The sequence below is a fragment of the Photinus pyralis genome, unplaced genomic scaffold (genome assembly GCF_008802855.1).
Source record: "Photinus pyralis isolate 1611_PpyrPB1 unplaced genomic scaffold, Ppyr1.3 Ppyr1.4_LG8, whole genome shotgun sequence".
Classification (NCBI taxonomy): domain Eukaryota; kingdom Metazoa; phylum Arthropoda; class Insecta; order Coleoptera; family Lampyridae; genus Photinus; species Photinus pyralis.
The window spans coordinates 4,893,286-4,916,315 of NW_022170819.1; the positions used below are offsets into that span (position 1 = coordinate 4,893,286).

Genomic DNA, 23,030 nt, shown 5'->3' on the forward strand with positions numbered 1-23,030 from the left:
CTGAAAAATCCCCATTAATTTTTGCTAGTGCTAGACACTTGTGGCGTTCAAAGAGCTTAACATGAGCCCCCCCGTACTTGACGCCTTGGCAAACAGAGACCAGGTATCCTATATACTGCGCCAGATCACGAATTTTGCATTGAGACTTAGACCGGAGAGTTTTACTCCAAGTCTTTATTTTTTCCCTCTTTTCTGCAGGTAAAGAAATTTTCAATAGTTCTGAGTCTAATAAAAACCCCAGAAATCTAATGGTTTGACTGGGGTTCAAATGACTTTTCTTAACGTTTATAGAAAACCCTAAGGACTTCAAAAAATTTACGGTTACCTTAGTGTCATGTAAGGAGCCTTCATACGAAGAATTGAATAACAGAAAGTCATCCAGATAACACACACAAATAATGTTTTTAGATCGAAGCCATTGTGTAACAGGTCTCATTAGTTTTGTGAACACATAAGGGGCTGAAGCCAACCCAAAAGGCAAACATGCAAATTCATACAGATCGTGATTAAATTGAAACCTCAAGAACTTTCTAAATTTTGGGTCAATGGCTATATGGAAGTAGGCATCTTTAATATCAATAGTTGTGAACCAACACCCTTTTTTGACAAGCCTTAAGGCCGTTCGAATGTCTTCCATTTTAAAATGAGATGTTTGTAAAAAGGAATTAAGATGTTTTAAATTAAGTATGAATCGTTTACCGCCATCAGATTTATCAGCCAAAAAGATATTAGAAATAAAATGCCCTGGACAAGGACTGCACTTGCTTATCGCATTTAAATTGAGTAAAGACTTAATTGCCTCATGCATAGCAGTGTCTTTAGTCGTCCAGGTCTTTGTTGGGGGTACTTGCTCTAGACTAGGTGAACTACAAAATGGCAAGGCATAGCCTTTAATCCATTTCAGTATTACGGGATTTGAAGTAATCAAACACCATTTGTCATAGAAAAGTGAGAGCCTACCACCAATTGGGCTTACCTGCTCTATCGTCTGTATTTCCCCTGCTTCTGATGGGACTGCTGGCCTCGGAATGATCTCGACTGTCCCTTTTGACGAGTCGGGCCGTAACGGTTTAAAGAACGCTGGTCTTTCGCTGATGTGAACACAGGCTTCAAACGAATTCGCCCAGAGTTCCTACCACCTCTGTATGAAGCTGAGAATTGCAAAGGAGTAGCCGCCTTTAATTCCTTTCCTGCGTTCTGTAGAGACTTAGCTTCCCTGACGCTCTCTGAAACATCTGATCCAAAAAGGAAATCTCCTGGTTTAGTTCTCCCTAGAACCTCCCTAATGTTTTTGTTAAGGGTTGGTAAAATCAAATTACGCCTAGAGTCAGAGATGTCGTGAAAGGTGTGCGCCAGTAAACGACTAGCATCACCCAAAGGGGCTACAATTTCATCACGTAACTTTTTTGGAATAGGATTGTCATTCAGCAAAGCTGTCAAAGACTTTCCCATAGCTCCCAAAACCGTTGCGAGTTTCGTTTGGATACTTTTATTAAAATTGTCCCGAGCCACCCGATCGTTGGCCAAAATTGCTAAAACTTCGGGATTTAGCTTAGGTGAGTTAAGTGTCGGACAGTTCTCCGGGACTGCATAACGTTGAGTTAAGGAAAGTAAATTTTCCTGCGAAAGGCCATTTGTTACAATGTAGTTCCACCTTGAGGAAAGTGCCTCATGTAAACAGTCCGCCTTAACTGGAGTACTAGGGCAATCATTTCCTAAAACGTCTCCAAAATCATCAAGGGCTAAAGAGCCGTCGTCGATGATGAGTACATTTTCTTCCAATTCGGTCTCAGGGCCGTTAGTCGAGTTCAAAGGAGCTCTAGGCTTTGGTCTACCATCCGCTCCGTGTAGGTCCTCAGCCTCACAGTGAGGAGAAAGACTTAAAGAAGTCTGGGATTTGTCACCTGCCCTTAAAGAAGGAGCAGGCGAAAGGCTTAACGAAGCCTCAGCAGACAAAGAACGTCTTCGTCTAAGATGCCTACTTGTTGATGGAACATCAGCAATGCTTAAGCTTTCAACGCTGCTGTAACTGCAATCAGAGCAGTCGCGTTTAGACCGGGAATCCGATCTTCTATTAATAGCACGAAAAGGAGGCCGAGACTGCCTGTCATGGCCGCCGTCCACATTTTCCTTATCCTCTAAAAGTCTCTCAAGCCTACGAAGGCGTTTTCGTAGGTCGCTTTTTGACGTCCCCCTGCTCCTAGAGCGATGCCGCTTGTTGGACTTGCCCATGTGTAGTAAAAAATTACATACGGGCGAAAAAGGCCTATGGTCGACAACGCCAAAAACATGCACAAGCCTAAAAAAAATACCTATGGTTAATAAAAACCGCTAAAATAAAATCATTTAGTTATACTCAGATACCAAAATCGTCGAAAAACGCAAGACAACGATGTGAATGTGAACACGAGCACGAGAAAGCGAAGAATGAATCACCTGACGCCTGGCGCGAGGAACGAAACGCAAGGTTAACTCAGTGGCGGCTCGGCGGCAGGGTCGAACTTCTATTTTTGTTTCCTTTTTGTGAAACCTTTCTTTAAATACTCGTGATATGAGTTCGAGCAAGCGAACTACATGGTATTCTATACAATGTCTTCGGATTGGATGTCGAAATATAAAATTGATTTAAAAAGAATGAAGGTGGTTCTCGGATAGCCAAACTGTAGTATAGGCGACCAACATTGGTACCTAAGGTACCGTGATCTTTTTGATCTGACAAAGGAAATTGCAAAAATATCTGCTGCTACCAAAAAATGAATTTAGCTTTGTTGCTTTGAGAAAGGGATCTACCAGAGGTAGTGCGCTGTGTTAGTTACCTACACTGCAATTTTGCAAATCCATTCATTCTGCAAAAGACTGTACATACTTCATGGCATGGATCTTCCCGTTTTGGCAACACCAAAAGCGGATAATCAGGAGCGAGCAATCTTTCACACAAAGCGCATATTCCACAAAAGGTTTTGAACTGTACATCGCTCTCGTCTTCCCATTCGACTAAATTACGAAACTTGGCACCTTGCTCGACGCTCATGTTTTTCGACATAACTTCATTGAGAGCGGGCAGCAAATTCTAAACAGGCAAACTCTTTAACCTGCGTCTCCGCTATGTCATAATTACCTTCCCTAAAATAACTCTTCGTTGCTCATTTTCCAAATCATTCTCGTTCATAAACTTCTTGAATATATGATTGTACAGTTGCTTTCTCGAATTCGACACGATTACGTAATCCGTTACGTATTGCAGTGGCGTCATGGCTAAAGTGAGACTAATTAACTAGCAAATCTTTGCTAAAATCAATTTACCACCCAACGCACGACTATCCATGGGCAATTCGAATCGTGCACTTGTCCTACTGAACATTCGTGGTATGCCCAGGAACGCGTCTTTGTCGGTAAAGTTCGTTTGGAGCTCGTCTTTCAGCTCCTTCAGCTCATTGGACATTGTCTTTTTGAGTGACTGTGCTTTTAACGCCTCCTCCAATGCTTTCCGTCTCTAAAAGACAGTTTCGACTGCAGTTTACCTTGTGAGTCAAAACACGGTCTTTCTATTTGCTCTCGATGGTTGAAAGCGTCAATATTAGCTTTGGTTTGGATACAAATTTGTTCACGGGATAAATCCCCGTATGCTTAAATCCCAAAAAAATCGACTCCTATGGTTACACAATGCAAGAAAACTCAAAATATTTAATATAATAATCATTTATCGAGTCAAAATGTTCTCCAGTCGGCAGCACTAGGGATGACCCTTTTATAACTTAGGGTATGCAGCAAACAAAAGCACGAATTAATTGTCTTTAACCTTTTTACCGGTAGCCGTTTTATTTATAATGTTATTAGCACCTCGTCTAAACAAATTAGGTGCACAAATTTGATTAATTAACCGGTTTTTTAACCGTAACTAGACTCCAAAAATAGCGCAATAAAACGTTCTGTAATTTAACCACCGCGCCTTCGTAGTAACTATTTATTTTTATGCAAAAGTTACTCCAATGATATAATGAAACGAAAATATTTGCGTACGTCTTCAAAAGTATCACTTCGCACCATATTTAATCTCGGAAATGGGAATAGGACAAGGAAAAGCTGCAGCTTGGAAACGTCGAAGACGGAACCAGAAAGTGAAAACTGAATTTGGATAACTTACTGGAAACGTGTAACTCGATTGGAAGCAAGAATCAAAACTGGAAATTCAAAATTTCGAACTGGAATTAGAAAATGGAAACTGTAAACCGGAAAACCGAACTGACAATCCTACAAGATCTTACTTAGGCTCACAAAACAAATGCACGGTAACCTTACCTTAATGTTAAACTCATTCCCAATGACCTCCTCATCCAGCTCCCTTCTCAACAGCTTTAAAATATCATGGTCCAAAAACGAGTTGATGTCCAAAGAACTAGGGCGCGTCGTGCTTCTAGCCGTGATAACTGGAACTTCTAGGGTAATCCCGTTTTCCGCGAGAGACGCATCGTTGGGAACGAGGGAAGGACGCGCGCTAGGATTATGGGATTCGGGCCCGATCGTCGCGACCAACGTTTCGGGATCGATCGAGGACTGAAAGGCGGGCGGTCCTCTGGACGCGTCTCGGCTTCGTCTCCTTCTCTTTTTCCCTCTCCTCCTGATTATACTCTCCTCGTCTTCGTCGCCCTCGCACTCGCTATTGTCGTCGTCGTCATCGCCCTCTGCAACTTTCAGGTATGTCTGTGGACGATAACGCATCAGTATAGCATTTAAAAAGTGTACCTTTTCGGGTTTGGTGTCGTTGCTGTTAGCCGCCGCTTTGACTGGGGAAGCTGGTTTGCTGCGTCGTCCGGGTCGCTTTCGGGGCGTCTCCGGAGTATCGGTCGAGCGGTACGTGGCACCTGAAGACTTCCGCTCCTCTGGCATCAGTGCGACGGTTATGGACGGTATTTCGTGGTGCAGTCCCGCGCACCACGATAGAGTCTCCTGGCTGTGGCTCCTTCTTAGATCTAAGATCAGTTGCGTCTTCTCTCTAACATCAGTATTTAACATTGGATCGGGAGTGACGCACCTCCGCGACCCCGAAGCTCGAGTATGCGCGCTAACGAGTGTAGGGGCAGGAGTTAACGGTCTTGAGTCGGTCTCTGTATAGCTGAACCACACTTCAGTTGTATGCTCCTCTAGTAATGGTACTCACCGCCTGAATAACTCCTCCGGTACGCTACCGATGGGAAGATCACTTGTGATTTTCACATGCAGTTGGCCCAAAGATGCCCGTATGGCTTCCACTTCGTCTGATAAAAGCAAATTTTTCCCTTCGTTTGCCTACGAATGAAAAATCAAACTACAATTCACAACATTCCTTCGTAGTCAATCACCCAGGTGTCCTTAGCCCTTCGAAGCAACTCCCTCGCCTCAGAGTCAGCCGGGTGGTTGCACAGAAGGGAGCATCCGTATGGAAACGGATTATAAAGGCCCGCAAACGGTTTCAGGACATACGGAGCAGATGTTGCTACCACTTTTAGGCTGACGCTATTGTCCTAGCATGATCTCTATAATTCAGTTTGCTACGGATTTTTAATTACCTGCGTCCGAATTAATTTTTTTGTTGTACTTGCCAGAAGACCAGTTTTGCTTGTTACCACCATTTTGGTCGCAGCTAGTATTGATATAATAGGTCCATAGCAACCGGTGGCAGATGCTCTTAGAGGGGTTTCTAGCAATACGTTTGAAATAAATCGTAGGTATCCATGGTGTGATGAAACTCAAATGGGGTTTAGAAATATTCAGACCAGCATGATACGAAGAAAAAAAAATTTATCATGAGCACATAAAACAAGAGGTGTCTATCCGGAAATTATTTCTACTCACTCCTTGCGTTTCTGTGATCCTGACAAGTTTTAAATAAGAAATTTCCGCCAGGAAAATATCTCTCGGCTTCATTTGTTTCTACAGTATCTTATCAGTAAAACGTAACACACTGTAGATATCTACAAACAAATATTTTAGGTATATTTATCTACCGCTTCATGCGTTTCTGCGATCCTGATGAGACAATTTTTATAAAATAAAAATATTTCAAGAGAACAATGGTTTTTTCCCGTAAAGAATTTTAGTCGAAATTTTTTTGCCCCATTAACTTTCTTATTATTAAAGATAATTAATTTTGGCAATTATATGTTCCTTAGAGAATGTGGCCTGTAGAATCCATAATTTCAAACAGTTCCAAGATTGGGCTACTAGTTCAAAAGTTACAGCCCTTTGAATTTTCTTTCGAAACTGGTTTCTAGTCTATAACTTTTGATTGAGAAGTCCGATCGAAAAAGTATGAATTGTTTTGGATTCTACGCACCAAAATTAATAAGAAAGGGTTTTCCCGAGAAATTTTGGTGTTGTCGAATTTTGGTAAAAAAGGAAGGTTATACAAGAGCAACAAACGGATGAACGGGCAGAAAGTCCAAATGATCAAATTTTAATCAGTTAGTCCCTTGACTATTACTGAAAATTTCGAATAGGGAAATTCGAAACCGTTCACGAGTTATCATGACACGAGCTAATGGACAAAATCATGAACGAGCTGGGTCGGTTGTTAATAATTGGAATTGGGGGGAACGTTGGAAGGACTCTTGGTGCATGAATCAAGTTTAGGATGTGTGTCGATTTTGAATTAAATATCTAACATTTCACCACAGGAGTTACATAATTTTGGCCCCCTCATTAATGAAAACGCTCCTACGTGATTCCTAAAAAATTCAATTAACTTACATTTATCGATCAGTTGGTAGCTGATGTTCTCCTTTGGAAAGGTAGCAGCGAGTGGGGAAAATTGGATGGTTTAACGCCTTTATTTGGTTACTCGTTGAACAACGGCACAACCTTCATCTTCCTCACAGGTTATTAGTTCCAATTTAGTATATTTATGGGGAAAAAATTACTAATGCTCCCGCAGTATGGAAATGTCCACAAATTACTCTTATAACTTAGGGTTAGCAGCAACCGCAAGCACAAATTAATTGTCTTTAACCTTTTTATCGGTTGCCATTTTATTTATAATGTTAGTAACACCTTGTATAAACAAATTAGGTGCACACCTTGATTAATAAATGGGTTTGCTACGTAACTTTCCACAACACATCTGCGCAACGGAATGTTTTGCACGTTCGCCTGGTGTTATCAAGTCAAGGAGGTTATTTGATAATGGAAGTGGTGTTCGTTTAAATACGGGACGTTTCCCCACCCTCTTTCAAACCATGGTTCATGCCATAAATCTGCAGTATCAAAAATCTGAATACAAAAAAAGGGTACTCTCACTGACAGTCAAGTAGCCACTTGTATTTGTATGTCTGAGTTAGTCTGGAAGTGCTTCTGCAACCTGAAGCAGCTGACAATTAAAAACCATGTTATTTTATAGTGGATTTGAGGACATTTGGGTATGGCCAACAACATACACATTATGATACCAACTTCTACTTCAATTAAATATTTAACATGAGTGAAACTAACAAAAAACCACATACCAAACATGCACAGAGGAGAATATTAAAATCCCAAAACACAGGAAACCACAAAACTGTTTTTATTTATCCTAATGAAGGGGTTCATTAGTATACACTTATAATACATATAGCCCAGACTTGCAATCGTTAATATTATAAAACAAACAAAACATTTTTTGGTCAAAAGTAATCTACATAAGAATAAATCTGAGAACATTTTCAGCATTGACATACACTTAATATTTTCTAATACTTCTCATGGGTTTATACTCAAATCGTCCTCGAGTATAATTCTCCATACTAGGAGGAGCAGGACAGGCTGGCTCGCCACGTGGGACACTTCCGGAGTTCCATCTAAACATAAATGTAAGGTGTCACTGGCGGAATAATGGTCAACTCGAAACTAATTAACTACTGCAAAAGTTTTTAACAAATTTCTAGCCAATTGAAATATTCGGCAATTTTACTGCGAATATGGCCCAATTTGTGTAATGTCAATACATACCGATCGCCATTATTAGAAACATCGGGTCTCCAAGAGTCTTTACTACTCCAAGTTTTAAAGGGCATGCTGTTGGTGCTAAATTGTTTACTGGGTGTTGGATTGGGGTGCCCCCAACCGCTACCGCTGCTGTTACGCTCGCGTTCTGTCAAAAGAACGTTGTTAACGACATTCCAAGGTCAAGCTCACTTATTTACCTTTCACTGCCTCATAGGAACGCTCGTGGGTTGGTCGTACTTCGCTTTTGTGTTCAGGAATGGAGCGGCGATAGTGGGGGCTGCGATCCCGTTCACGCTCGACATACCGCGAATCCTTGGCGATCCTGTAGTATGTTTGTTTAGTAATTATGCACAACTAGTTCATATTAAGAAGTCAGTATTCAACCTGACCGCATGCACTTTAATACTGGGTTTTGCAATACTGCAACATATCCCCTCAGACACTGATTCTGAGCAAGATGGCAAAAATTTAAAAAATAATCAAAAACGCATGGACGCTAGCGATTTACTGTTCCCTACTGCACTCATAGCCACTCTTACCAATCAGTTGAGATGAATAATTACAACCCCTAAGTAACCCAAACATGCTTTAAATTTAAACCAAGCTACATTGAAGTACAAGACACATGTGTCCACTGTAATTGAAGAGACTCAATGTTACCAATAGTGAGGCATGCGGGTGGGAAACAACCGATTCAATAAACAATGAATTTTAAAAAAATAACGGGAAGCACGTAGAGCCACCAAGAAGCATGTGTTAGCCTCAGCACAGCAAACAAAGTAAATACCTTGGGGCTGCTATAGCAGATGCACCCGTACGCGCATCCCTTTCATGACTAATATTGAAAACGGAACTTCCTTCATACTTTGTTATGCTGGTAGGAGCTTCCCTGGACAGTGCAGACTGAGAATGCTTCGATTCGTAATCCCGATCGCTTTTTGAATACGAGTCGCGTTTATCGTACACTCTCGAAGATTTGTAGTCCTTTGAAGGGGGTGTAAATTTTTTGGAAGACACCGCCTGCACTTTGACGCTAAAAAAAAATACAGAGAAATAAGCTTGCTTTCACCGGCCGAAAACAAACCTTGGCGACTGATAGCGCATTCCCGACGGCTCGTCGTAGCGTTTGCTGGTGGTACTGGCACGTTTTCGATCTTCGTACGAGCCTTCGCGACGGAACGGTGCGGGACGTTTAACCGGGCGCAGCTCTTCCTCTTGCAATCGCATCTTGACCCTTTGCAGCTGTAACTTTTCCAACTCCAACTTCTCCCGCTCCACCTTCTGGCGTTCGCGTTCAAGTCGAATAATTTCCGCCTTCTCTCTTTCCAACTTCTCCCTTTCGAATCTTAGCTTCTCTCTCTCGCGATCCAAGCGCGCCGCCTCGGAGCGCTGGATTCTGTCAACGTCACGTTGGCGGGCGGCTTCCTCACGACGACGTCTACTTTCCTCCCTCAACATGCGTTCGCGTTCTCTGAAACGCTGCCGCTCACGTTCTTCCTAAGTAACATTTTCATCCCATGAGTTAAGGAAAGACATATGAACTACATTATATTTATATTGTACAGGGTGGTCCAAATTAACTTTTATGAGAAAAATGGATCTGGGTGTATCACCCTAAACTACATTTTTTCATACAGATCACCATACAATATTTTCAAGTTTTTGAAAAGAGCGTAAAATTTCTTAAGCGTGTTCTGTACCCACTGCACCCAATGTAAATTTCCATAAGAGCGCCCGCCGTTGTTTAAAAAAAAATTTTTTTTTAAAGGACTTATAAATTTAAACCTTTATCTACAAAATTATTATTATTATTAAATGTTCAGACTATTTTTAAAAAAAGTTTATAGCAACATATTATATTATACCGATTGTTTAAGGCGGCTCTGCAGTGAATGTTGAACTATCCGCAAAACAGCGAATCATTTCTTTAAGATTTTGAGTTTATAATCGAATTAAAAAAAAGGGGCGACGTCAAATATTGTGGGTATTAACCAACAGAATGATTGTGCGTAAACCGATTTTGGAAGTTTGGAAGTTTACCATAATTTTGGAAATAACTAGTACAATTGATAAAGCTTGTCTTTAAGATAACGACGCCAGACATGGGTTTTGGCGATTTACAACCAGCTAACAAAATTGTATGATTGTACATAGATATATCTTTTTCATCCCTTAAATTAAGAACAAAAATTGGGGAAAATGTTTCGATGACATCATGAAGTATTTCACCAATTGAAAGCACAGTTAGGCAACTTAAATTACACCATATACCCGCTGGCGAAATTGTCATTAACTGGCAATTGTGAATTAATCCTATTCATTGGTCTAACAATAGTTTTAGAGATTAGGCTATTCATTGTTATCTGCAATTGAATTCACCTTCTTGGGCTTTGTCCGGCGTCATTAACACCTTCCTATAATTAGCTAATAATGTAATTTAATGTATTTCTGTACTGGTTTCATTGACTAGAAGTTTGTAATGGTAAGATTCTTGTGGATACCTACATCCGTAATTACTCCAAGTATTACAGGCTGTGTCACGCAAACCAATACCTAAAAGTATTCAGGCTTTCATTGATCAATTAAATCTGACCATGTGCACACCAACATAGTTTTTCTTGACCTTTCGAAAGAATGATCATTTCACTTCTCATTCTATCGCATGTCGATAGCAACTTCTTATTTTAAATAGAACGCCCTGTATTTTCGAAATCTACATGAAAATCTACGCCGTTTGATACTAATTTCCCTACACCCAGCATCAAAGGTTTTCAAGTTATTCAAGATTTTGAACATTTTTGATGTTTGGCTGTTATCCTTTTGAGTCCTGTGTATCTATGACTCAGTTGACTTCAATTTCAAAAAGTATTTCAAAATCGGCAGTACTCACTTGATGCTGCGTGACAATGATTTAAATTTTGTTTGCCCTTCTACAGGGTGTTTTAAAACTAATGGTCAATTTTATTTAACTTCAAACCTTAAAAAGTTGATTTTTCAAACGAAACATGATTTTTTTTGCACTTTCAAATGTCAAAAAAATTCTACATCGATCTAGTATAACATTCCCTATACATATCATTCTGTTATGCTTTCCATTTTGTTATAGACTTTCTAAAATTGTAACCGTTATGCATAATTTTCTTAGGAGGCCTTGAAATAAATGCGCTAGTAGTTGTTATTTTACCAGCCTTTGAGAATTTACATAAAGAAAACAACTGGTTTCAACATGACGGAGCGCGGGCTCATTCTATCCATGATGCTTATATATCTTTGACGAACATTTTTGAAGACAGGAGCCAGAGGACTATGGCGTTGGCCTCCTAGAACTTCAGATATAACGCCATTGGGGTTTTTTGTGTGGGGTCATATAAAGACAACATTTAGTTCACACCAGTTGCTTTTCATGAAGAACTGGAAGTTAGGCTGAGAAGAGCTTTTAATGAAATGGATGTAGTAGACATTAGAGAGACGGCTACCACAGGAATTAATCGGAAGATCCTATTATGTATTGAAAAAAACGGTGGCCACGTAAAACAAAACCTCAATTGATGTTGGTTTTTTTTATATTGTCGTTTGTTATTATTACCTGTTTCTGTTTATTATGTCTTCATTATTTAACTTTTTATTCATCTACCATCACTATCAACTATAACTATAAAAAGGTCTGACAAGCCTTCTAACGTTATTTCAAAGCTTTCTAAGAAAATTATGCATAAGGGTCACAATTTTAGAAAATCTCAAATAAAACGGAAAGCATAACAGATAGGAAAATGGAAAGTAATACTAGATTGATGTAGAATTTTTTTCAACATTTGAAAGTGCAAAAAAATAAAGCATGTATCATGCATGACGTGTTAATAGTTGACCATTAGTTTTAAAACACCCTGTAAAAGGGCGATCAAAATTTAAATCATTGTTGCATAGAATCAAGTCAGTACTGTCAATTTTTGAAATTTGAAAAATCTTGAATTACTGGAAAACCTTTGATGCTGGGTATAGGGAAATGTGGTATCAAACGACGTAGATTTTCATGTAGATTTCGAAAATGTAATAAAATACAGGGTGTTCTATTTAAAATAAGAAAGTTGCTATAGACATCCAGTGGAAAAATCATGATATTTTCTTTTGATAGATCAATAAAAACTATGTTGGCAAGTAAATTTTCAGATTTAAATGATTAATGAAAGCCTGAATACTTCTAGGTAACGGAAATGGTATTTGTCTATGACTAATGTAGTCATTTCAAAATAAATCCAGCTTAACAAATTACAAAAGAAAGAAAAGATAAGGGGTATTTCAATTCAATTCAAAGCTGTAAAGGCTTCTTGAAATGGAATTTTTTTTTTCAACAAGGTTAGTCGTCTTTTTGATTCCCTTATTAAAGAAAGCAGGATTAAATTAAATTAGAATGTAATATAAAAAATCCATCAAGTATACATCCGTATAAGGTGGCGGATTATGGTTAATTTTGGCTTCCAGATTAACAAGAACTTTTTTAATATTGGACAACTGTCATTCTGCAGAAATGTCTTGGTTTTTTCCGATCCCTAACTCCTCTAAAACATGAGTGATAATTGTAGAGCGAATGTCTCGAAATGGTTTATTTTATACCAAAAAATCAATTTACAAATTCTTGCTCTAATCCTATCTAACGACGAAGAAGATGATCCTGATGGGACCTACAGTAAATTTAAGTCCCATCAGCATCATCAGGATATATCCAACAATATTGTATATTTTTTTAAAAGCAAAAAGCATTAGTTTTGTATTATTGAATGTTAAGAAAAAAATTAATAATTTTTGTTCCTGTTGAGCCACTTTCCCGAAAATCAGAGCGTCCGTCCTTAATGGCCAAAGTACCCGTATAGCAAATTTTAACACGATCTGCCACTTTAAAAAAAGAGTTATAGCACGGACGGACGACAATACAAAACTATAAAGGATCTGAGGCTAGATCTGAGGATGCTTAATAATAGTAGGTAATAGTAAATTCAAGAACATGCTGATTAAACTGACAGAAAAGTAGGTAAGTACTTACTTACTGTACACATGTATACGTATGCTCGAGCGGTACTTTATCTGTCTGCCAGATTGTTATAACCGATGAAAATGTATGCCATGATAAATGTAAGCTAGAAATACTGTTAAGAATAACATATTTAAATTTCAGATTTACTGAAATATTTTTAAAATTAATTTTTTTTTCAATTTTGAGAAGCGTTTGTTTTTGTTTTGCTTTATTAGACCTGTTACTACTCCGTTGATAATATGCCGAGAACTTTATAGTTTTCTGTTTCCTTTTAACCAAACTGTAAATGTTGCATATTTTAGGCAGTTCTGATATGATATAGGTACAGCTTGCCCAATTTGCATCGATTGGTAAAATATCACAATTCTATTAAAGAAAACACACTGGATGAATTGAAGAAAAATGTACTGGAAAAGACATCATGTGTGGAGTAGAATAGTAGTTTTCTTAACTTCACACTCACTATTTCCCCTACATTTAAAACATATTATAACGGTCTACCCCTAATCAATAAAATAAACACAAACACAAAAACACGAAACGAAAAGTTGCATTCCCTTGAGACTCCCTGAGCCCTATCCTCCCAGAGAGGCTCTATGTATCTATAATAATGAAAGCAAAAATCGCCATCTCTAGATGCTCTTTCATTGCAAGAACCAGATACAATTAATTTGTAGATAAGTTGGAAAACTGGGGAAATTTCCTTTTTTTTCCATTCTCATGGTAAACAGCTTACCTTAATTTTGTCAAATGTCAAAATTTCACGGTTTGGACGTGATCTGCTACGACTTGGCCCCCGCTCGTTTCGCGCGCCACGACTGCGATCGCGAGATTTCTGAAAAACACAGGTATGAGGTATGAGCGTTACTTGTGCTGCAATCACTTACCCGCTTGGTGTCTCGTTTAGCCTCACCACTGTCGCCATCTTTATCCTCCTTCTTATCCTTTTCTTTATCCAAATCCTTCTTTTTATCTTCTTCTTTATGATCTTTTGATTTGGATCGGTGCGATGCATCCTTGTCCTTCTCATTTGTAGATTCTTCGGTTTTCATCTTTTTCGCATCGAGCTTTGCCATGTTCATATGGTCGGGTCGCACCTACAACGAAAACGATTACCCGGTTGCGGACAATCGGCCGGTCGGCTACCTTTTCGATGCGAATGATTTTCCCATTCAGCTCGGTATTGTTGAGTTTGGCAATGCAGTTGTCCGCATCTTCGATGGTGTCCATAGTCACGTAACCGTAGCAGCACGCTCCGGGGTATTTAGCGTTAATGACGACCTTCGCACCGATGACCTTCCCGTGGGCGGATAGCACCTGTTTCAATTCCGTCGCCTTTGTCGTTTGCGTTATATTCGTAATCCACAAATTCCGGTTTTGTCTGTGGGTCCTTGATGATGAGCTTGAGGACGATTTGCTATAAAATAAATGTAATTAAAAAACATAGTTACGTTCGTTAGTTGATAATGTATTTGACAAAATGGAACGACTTTTCTTAAGAATAAGTGCAAACACCTTCGTTACTTTAATACAAAAACACTTCTTCTACTTCTAATACGCCCTTAGTGGGGAAACTCCCTCTGGTGTAGTCCTCTATGGAACTGGATCTGTCGGGTGCATCTTCTGTAATGGCGCTCCTTATTCAGCCATCTTGAAATTCCTTTGTGTGTGAATTCCTGATGTAACAATCATCTTCTTTTGTTTTTGATACTTCGGTTGCAGACCCTTCAGTTTTACTTGATCTTCTACCTTCAGGATGCTGAGGCATCATTGGGAACCGGACGGTGAAACGTCATCAGGTATCAGACAGTCAAACATCACTGAGAGGTGGTTGCTGTGAAGAGTGGTGGTCTATAACTTGCCTACTTAGAAAATGTAATCGTATTAAAGTGAAAATGTTGCACCTTTCTTAAACCGCGCCTAATAAAGGTAACACCAACTGAATAAGCGTGCATAAACTCGTTGTGATCAATCCGGACAGGACCAAATAATAGTAAAATTGGTTTGCTTAGCAGTTACCTTCGATACCATAATCTTAGCAAATAAAATTAATGTAATTTTTCAAACTCATCAAAAAAGCTGCGGAATTCCGCGTTACGTTGCTGCCTTGCTTTTCTTCTTGGGAGTCTTGAAATTTGACAATACCCGGACGACGTCATCTAGCGGAACCGGAGGTTCAACTCAGTCTGATTGCAGGAATGTGACGGTCTTCTTAACCTTTGGAAGGATCCTTATAAACGACACCATTCAGGCAGTTTTAAAGTAGCAGCATCTTTTCTGATGAGTTACGGACTTTAAACCTCCCGAAAGATGATTGTTGCATATGGGAAACACCAACCTAACTCCGGCCGAAGAGGAATTTCCTTCGTGCGTTTTAGCTTCAGTCTTCTCGGCGATATCCTCATGCTCCTTAGTGGTATCCGCGTTCGTGCTTGTATTCTTGGCATCTATGTAACAAATCCACGTATGTGAAATGAGGTTAACTTGATGGCTCCATACTAAGAACCTTTTGTGTCAATGGTAGTTTTGATAAACTTTGCAAATTAAACCTAATAAATTGTTTCACCACATACAATGCGACTACAGAGTAGATCCATATGAATATTTCACATTCCTTGAGAAACGTATTTTTTACGTTAAGATAAACACGAACGTGTACAGTAAGAACCCCAACAATCACCTGTTGATGAAGGGCGCGACATTTCTGAAAAGCCATTCTCTGACGAAACTTTCTTCACTATCCCGCGGCGCCGTAGAGATGGTGCGTTGGTGGTGGTTTCCATTTTTAAAGCTGTCACTTTCCGTCCATCTGTCCATTGGTTCACATATTTTAGGCAACATATCAACTGCGGACCGCTTTTTACCACCTGCACGTTAGTAAGGGAGATATGGCATTGGGGCAGAAAATGACCCCTCTACTTTTTTGACGGAAATACGCGTCTTCAAACACCAGGAATCGGAATCAAACAAAATTTCTATGATGTTGGTCTGTTTGGCAGTCTAGAGATTTTGGATTAAATATATAGTATAAGATCCCAGAGTGAAATACATTTTTTAGCAATCTTGATACGTAAACAAACACATTGCAAATGGGTTGCCTAAAAAAGTAAGTCAAGACTATCGTTAAAATTAATGCAATTCAGAGTGCGCTCTATAACAGTAGGTAGAGTTGGCACTGCTTTTGTTTCACACCCGCTGGTTAAACACCCGACTAGCTCAGGGTTAGGAAATAAAACAGAAACGTGAGAATCTCCGCAGTGGTAGTTCGTTCTGGGCATATATAGTACTTTGGGTACGTAAAAAAAACTGCACTTTTCATTGGAATATGCCACTTTCTGTGGTAATAGTTAATACCAAAAGGCAACTTTTGAGATAGGGAGCCACTCGAAAATCCGTGCAGGAAACCAAAATGGTGGTCGTCAAAATGACGCCATTAGCCGCAATATATTTTTTTGTATCTCTGCTCCTAATAGTCCGATTTTAATTTTCTTTTTTTTTTATTGAAAGCTCTTGTGACGAGGAACTTTTTTGCTATATAACCTTTATCTCTAAAACTGAAGGATTTAGCACAATTTTAAAAGTGTTTTTTTACGAATTTGAATCAGAAGTAAGCTCAACCCGATTTTTATGTGTAACATATGTAAGGATTTGTATTATTCAGCACAATATTCTGACTCTTAAGGTCTGATGATGAATCGGTTCGAAGTCGATTAGCTAAAGAAATATTAAAATTCAATTATTTGAAAAACGAGTTTTATTGTATCAACAAATAATTCACTACGTCAAAAAAATAGTGGTTGCTATTTAAAAACAGTATGCCCCCTTTGACCGTGCAGAAGTATGCTACTGACCCCAAATTTAATAATAATAATCATTGATTGTCCAACAGAATATTTTCCAATAACAGGACAATGTACTTGTGTACTAAATAAATCTAGTGTACATATATGAAAATAAAAGTGTACTGTAAATATTCAAAAAAGAGAACTTAGAATTAAACTCAATAGAGATTCACAAAGAATAAGTTAAACGGATATAATTACTAATTATCAAATTATACAAAAAAAAAGAACAAAAAAATTATCAGAACAAGTGAGCAAGTGAAAATATTACAAAAAATGACACAAAAAAAAGCGCAAAAAGAGAAAAATACTTTAGTGTGAAATGTGCCTTAATATTGTCGGTAAGCTACTAAAATGTATATCACACTTCCGGCATACTGAATTAAACTTTCGACAAATTGAAATGATAGGTGAACTAAACAGGATCTCAGTTCGAGGAATAGGGTAATGAAATGTATTTGTGTGTCGATTGGCACCATGAGGTATTTTTAAATGATACATAGTTTAGGAGTTCGGGACAATCAATATGATTATGAATCAGGTTAAACAGGTTTAAAAATTTTCTCTCTATGGCCTCCAATGCAGATTTATGTGTATTGTAAGTGGGATGATAAATTAGCAAACAGTACTCGAATTTGGACCGAACTAAGCTACAGTAAAGGAACCGAAGAGCTGACTGATCTGATATTTGCTTACAGTTGCGCATCAGGAATCCCAAAGTTCGATTAGCTGATCGACACACTTCTTTTATATGCTCATTAAATGTGAATTTGCTATCAAATGTTACTCCCAGATCTTTTATTGATGACGTACAGAGTAGATTGACACCACTGACAGAGTAATTGAACAGGATTGGGCTCATTTTACGCGTGTAGATATTATTTTACACTTAGAGATGTTCAGTGTTAATGAATTAGCATTGCACCAGTTACTTAAGCTATTTAAGTTATTCTGCAGTTGTAAACATTCTTCGCTAGTCGAATGTACGTGGATTGGTAGCAAACTTTTTATAATTATGGATGTCATAAAAAGCTTCTTTAAAAAATGTTTTGAAGATAAAATTTTCACCCTGTATAAAAAGCATATCCGGAAAACGGTTACCCTCGCGGTTAGTATTATGAAAAAAAACCGATAAGACCTACAAAAATAATTCTTTTGTTAAGGGATATCGAGAGAACACCCTATGTACCTAAAAATACGTTTTAGGCTTCCCCTCAGGCTTCTCGTCTCAACAAACCATTACCATTAATCTTAACCATTGAGGTTCTATCGTCCGCTTACAGAAGGTGGATTCTGTATAAAAAAATTATTCAACTATATGAATAGGTATCTAAAACTTGAAAGTCATAATATTCCGTTAATATTCTTAAAGAAAACCCGAGAGAAAATCCATGATCTGATAAATAAGCACTCCAAATTTCACATTCGTCGTAGCTTAAACCAACTAGTTAAATAAAATAAGTAAGAGCGAGAGTACGAGTTAAAGTTGATATACTGAGTCTGTAATTACTTTAAAAGTAGTGTATTTTCTGTTTTTCAGAGAAAAAAATGGACGAGGCTTTTCTTTCAATTTTCATAATGCTTGATCTCGTGCCTGATGAAACAAATATTGCGCATTTTTTAAAAAAAAACAAACATGGCGGATTGAAATTTTCCGAACTTGCAGGGTAGATACAAAAAGTTTTGGGGTTGTATCGATTTAATTTCTAAACGATGGCCTTTTTTGTCGAAAAGACCGGGATAGAGCTTACTTGTGATTCAAATTCGTAAAAAAAAAACACTTTTTTAAAATTGTGCTAAATCCTTAAGCTTTTAAGTTTTAGAGATAAATGTTATATATAGCAAAAAAGTTTCCTCGTCACAAGAGCTTTCAATCAAAAAAAAGAAAATCAAAATCGGACTATTAGGAGCAGAGATATTGCGGCTAATGGCGCCATTTTGACGGTCACCATTTTGGTTTCCTGCACGGATTTTCGAGTGGCTCCCTATCTCAAAAGTTGCCTTTTGGTATTAATTATTACCACAGAAAGTGGCATATTCCAATCAAAAAGTGCAGTATTTTCCCCATTCTAGCCATGTACCCGACGTACTAATAATCTTCGGTCCTTCGTTACCATTTACCAATAGTCACTCAATTTCTATTAATAGAGCCTTTTCACACGGACCATTTTGTGGCGGTGCGTTTCGAAGAAACAATAATATGGAGCTGAAACGTGATACACACGGTTGTATTTATTCCAGAGACACATCGTTCATGTTACAAAACGATTTCTTCGGCTTTCTAAAGAAACAAAAAAGTGTCTCATTGTCTTGTTCCGCAACATTGGAAACAGTCCTTTTTCAAGTCGTTCAATAGGTGTACCCAAAAAACTTCTTTGTTGTCGTAGACGTCGGCGTCTCTGAATCGCCAACAAAAGAAACAATTATACACTTCAACTATTCATTGTGAACTGAAGGCACCTGACCTGTTGGTTGGTGACTTGCATGTGACGTGTAATTTGCAAACAAAACATAACCCGCGCCACAGAGGGATCCGTGTGAAAAAGCCCTTAGAGCACCTTCTCACGAGGCAAAGTAGGGCGCCGTTGGTACCGAAATATTATTCTATATGAACGCCTTTACACGGAGTGGCGCTCATGCGCGTCTGCGCGATTTGTAACCGATTTCCGCCACACAAACGCGCGCGACCTATTCACACGGCGCGACTCAAAACCGCCACCACGCAAAGAAAGAAGGTGTTTGAGTGGAAAGCGCAAGTACCAAGGGAGGCCGCCGTTCTTTTAAAAAATGGCGTCAAGTTTCAGGAGAGCGTCCATATCGATGTACTGAAAGTGACCTCTCTTCCGTTTCGCGGATGTCACCCGCCGGCGCCCAGCGAAAAACGCCACTTGGTAGCGCTGCTGAGCGAGTTAGCAGTTGTGCCCACGACACAGTAGCGCTGCAAAGACGAACCACACAATCGCGTACCCTACTACTCCGCCGCGCCGCTCTGCAGCGCTTCAAAAACGCCTCGGGAGAAGGAGCTCTCAACTCTCCCCATATGAAACTGAGAAGATACGAGCGTAATAATAACAATCAATCAATTTACCTAAAGAAATGCTGGTTTACTCGAAATAATATCAATTGAAATTGTTTCCAAAATTGAATACCATTAATTACACAAGTTAAAACGTCCCATATAACTCACAATTCCCAAGATCAATATTTACTTATTTATTGTCGCTCTTGTTCAATGTTTCAACAATCAAAGAAAAACCTCCCAAACCAAAAAGCTCGGTATATAAATAGTTGATTAATGCCTGAAGGGCCTCGCTCTACTCGTAATCTGCGGCTATACCGCGTATGATACTTAATTGACCACCCCCTCCAGTAGGAAGTGGTGGTCTCCAACAACCTTCGACATTCTAAATTTCAAACTGAATATGTGTAGACACTTTTTTCATTAACCAATGGGGTTGCAATAAATGACCATTGCCTGATTTAAGTGATCTGGTGGTGCATAGTTAACGCCTTCTAAACCAAGAATTAAAACGGGCGAAAAAGTGCATCAGGAATTTTTTGTACACAACTTCATGTACGTTAATTCAGATTTTAAACATTTATCCACTAGACATTGTAGTTTTTAAGTTATTTGCGAAGTATTAAAAACGACTGATCTTGCGCATTCTTGGAACTCCGCAACTGATCTTACACTACACACTTCTGGAAGATTTACGCACAACACTGCACCTCAAAACCTTAACATAAAAAATGCGACTCTCAAGTACATAAAATTTTTTGGAAGATTAAGCTTTATTATAAGTGAAGCATTCAAGTGGATTTCTAGCTCTGCATAGGTACCTTTTACCTGATGAAACATTGAAATAGTTTAATGTTGTCATCATGATGTGAGTTTTCGTGATATCCTTCAACGGCCAATAACTTGATTGATTTTTAAGATAAAATTCCAGTTGCTTCCACACACAGAAAAGTAGACCAAAATTTTCGCGCCGTACAAAAAATTCCAAAATCGTAAACACTGATCACATTTTTAAAACAAAAAAATATATACATCCACAACGATTTAGGTATTCCTCTATGCGTCAGTACAATAAATAATAATCACAAATTAAACGTACCTTCCTTGCGTGGTTTATCGGACTCCGTGTCAGTTTTACCCGTACTATCGACCTACAACAGTACAAACAGTAATAATAGCAAACGACCGCTCTGTGGTCAAACCTCCTCCTCGTCCTGAAAATTTTCTTCTTGCTCATCTAATGTTAATTGAATAAGATTGTCCGACTCGGCAGGAGCTTCCTCGTTGGAATCCGGCATCTTTTTCTCACCCTCTTTCTTCGGCGAATTCTCTTTCTTCTCCTTGGTCTCCTCCTTTTCCTGATCCTTTGTATTGTTAACCTGTGAATAGTTACGTCTATCACTACATGTAAATTAAGCTACATTACTAAGAGGCTGTTTGTAAAGAAGTTCGATTGAAAAGTGATAGATCAAATAAAGTAGCAGGAATTTTTTCAGTTTCAAAACAGCATTTTGTTAAACATCAAAATAAGCAGCTTTGCCAAATTTAAACTACCTATCTATCTCTCACAGTTTACAAGATCCCCATGGTGGCCCTCGAATTTGAATCAGCCTGTATAGCGGATATCATTTACTATTATCAGAAGTCGCTAGTAACTTCATTACCTATTTTAAATAGCCAGTAGCCACCCCTGTTTTTTATTGCATTTTTGGATTCTACATAAAATTTCAGTTCTGTTGATACCCACATCTACAACTTTATGGTTTTTAAATTATTCATTAAATTGATACCATTTTTTTTCAGTAGTCTTTTTTTTCTCAGAAACGTTTAACTAAAGCTCCCAAAAAAACACCCTGTATTGTACAGATGTGATAAAAATAATGATAATACTAATAATAATAGTCACACTTCAAGATGCAGATACATAAAATCTTTGTCCTCATTCGTGCTATCAGCAAAAAATGTATCGCCCTACGTTCACCTACAAACCTAATGAATCAAACACGATATGAAGAATCACATACGATTTTCAATAGTGGTATTTTTTGATACTCAACTCGTATTTGAAAACACGACTTTTAATTCGGCTCATATTCACACCACTGATCCTTGAACTCATAGAAATCAATTGGCGAAGGTTTTTGTTCCAGAATTAGAGAAGGAGCAGATGGGACAGATGCAGACAAGACCATGACATAAGGAGAATTTTTTCGAAAAATAAATAAAGGACAAGCCAACGCGCAAACTTAACCATACTTTGATTTAACCTTGCACGTTCTTTCGTAAAACGTAATCATAAGAATCACGATCGCGAAGTAGCCGAAAGAAAGCGCCTATTGTATAGCCATTGTACCCCTTCCCAAATCCTTCACTTAACGATTTAAAAAAACCAATCCTATCTAGAATTCATCCAACCAGACACAGAACTTTCCCTACACAATTGTAATAATTACCTTGACGTTATCTGGTCCGTTTTCTTCGGTCTTATCCTTCGCAACCTCTGAATCGGCTGCAAACACAAGAGATTACTAACCGTTCTTACTACAGTATTTTGTGAATTTCGCAACTTGACTCACCTGATGTGGTCGACGGACGTTTCGTCAACTTTTTCTCTACTTGAAATTCGAACACCGCTGGATCTTCTCCGGCATCTTGCAGAGCCTAAACGCAATTTGATTTTAATCTCGAATACCGCCACAAAATCTCTTACCTTCTGCAAACGTTCCACTAACACTTGCTTAAGTCCGGTCTTATCGAGATCCCGTTTCTCTAGCTCGCTGCGTAAATCGACCACCCCGAGCTCGGAAAGTTTACGTTTTTCCACGTTGCTCGACATCGTCTAACACAATTTATTTATTCGAGCACCTTCGCAATTATTTATCACATTAATGAACTCTCGTTCTATTACTAATTGCAATGTACAAAGTAAGAACGTAGAAAACGATGATCACAAGATCGTTAGGCAGACATATGTACTTTTTTGCCAACAACGACGCCGGTTTGAGTCACTACTACCAACTGAAATGTGTATCATTGATGCCAACCTACATTGAAAATCATGTATACAGTATGTTCCATCTGAAACTGACACAATTGTTAACCGTTTACTATTTGCAAACTTACTAAAACTACAAACGAGAAGGTAGTAAAAACCACCGATTCCTGGCCTAGCCTGTAGGCC

At 38.6% G+C, this 23,030-nt stretch overlaps 3 protein-coding genes across 6 annotated transcripts; all 3 read right to left on the bottom strand.

The window, feature by feature from the left end:
- Window positions 1–979: 979 nt before the first annotated feature.
- LOC116178568 lies at window positions 980–2,607 on the bottom strand. Of its 3 annotated transcripts, none has more exons than XM_031498112.1 (2): window positions 2,365–2,607; window positions 980–2,299 (listed from the first exon to the last, which is right to left on the bottom strand). In XM_031498112.1, the coding sequence occupies exon 2, from the start codon at window positions 2,230–2,232 to the stop codon at window positions 982–984; it is 1,251 nt and encodes a 416-aa protein (XP_031353972.1). In that variant the 5' UTR covers window positions 2,233–2,299; window positions 2,365–2,607; the 3' UTR covers window positions 980–981. The 3 variants fall into 3 exon arrangements, with proteins under 3 accessions (XP_031353972.1, XP_031353971.1, XP_031353973.1); XM_031498111.1 differs by having other exon boundaries at window positions 2,357–2,607; XM_031498113.1 differs by having other exon boundaries at window positions 980–2,266; window positions 2,357–2,376.
- Window positions 2,608–2,618: 11 nt separating this feature from the next.
- On the bottom strand, window positions 2,619–7,414 carry LOC116178566 (the record flags this gene model as incomplete). The annotated part of the gene is given in 9 exon segments (XM_031498102.1): window positions 2,619–3,070; window positions 3,119–3,255; window positions 3,304–3,493; window positions 4,300–4,701; window positions 4,744–5,113; window positions 5,159–5,286; window positions 5,340–5,501; window positions 5,547–5,951; window positions 6,727–7,414. Coding segments are annotated over 8 exon segments (1,710 nt in total). The 5' UTR covers window positions 5,610–5,951; window positions 6,727–7,414.
- A 100-nt stretch (window positions 7,415–7,514) lies between these two features.
- LOC116178564 (scaffold attachment factor B2-like) lies at window positions 7,515–22,856 on the bottom strand. Of its 2 annotated transcripts, none has more exons than XM_031498101.1 (14): window positions 22,560–22,856; window positions 22,426–22,510; window positions 22,303–22,358; window positions 21,052–21,228; window positions 20,949–21,000; window positions 15,327–15,435; window positions 14,135–14,405; window positions 13,876–14,085; window positions 13,725–13,823; window positions 9,044–9,456; window positions 8,825–8,992; window positions 8,157–8,281; window positions 7,963–8,104; window positions 7,515–7,811 (listed from the first exon to the last, which is right to left on the bottom strand). In XM_031498101.1, the coding sequence occupies exons 1-14, from the start codon at window positions 22,683–22,685 to the stop codon at window positions 7,694–7,696; spliced, it is 2,151 nt and encodes a 716-aa protein (XP_031353961.1). In that variant the 5' UTR covers window positions 22,686–22,856; the 3' UTR covers window positions 7,515–7,693. The 2 variants fall into 2 exon arrangements, with proteins under 2 accessions (XP_031353961.1, XP_031353960.1); XM_031498100.1 differs by having other exon boundaries at window positions 8,747–8,992.
- Window positions 22,857–23,030: the final 174 nt, after the last annotated feature.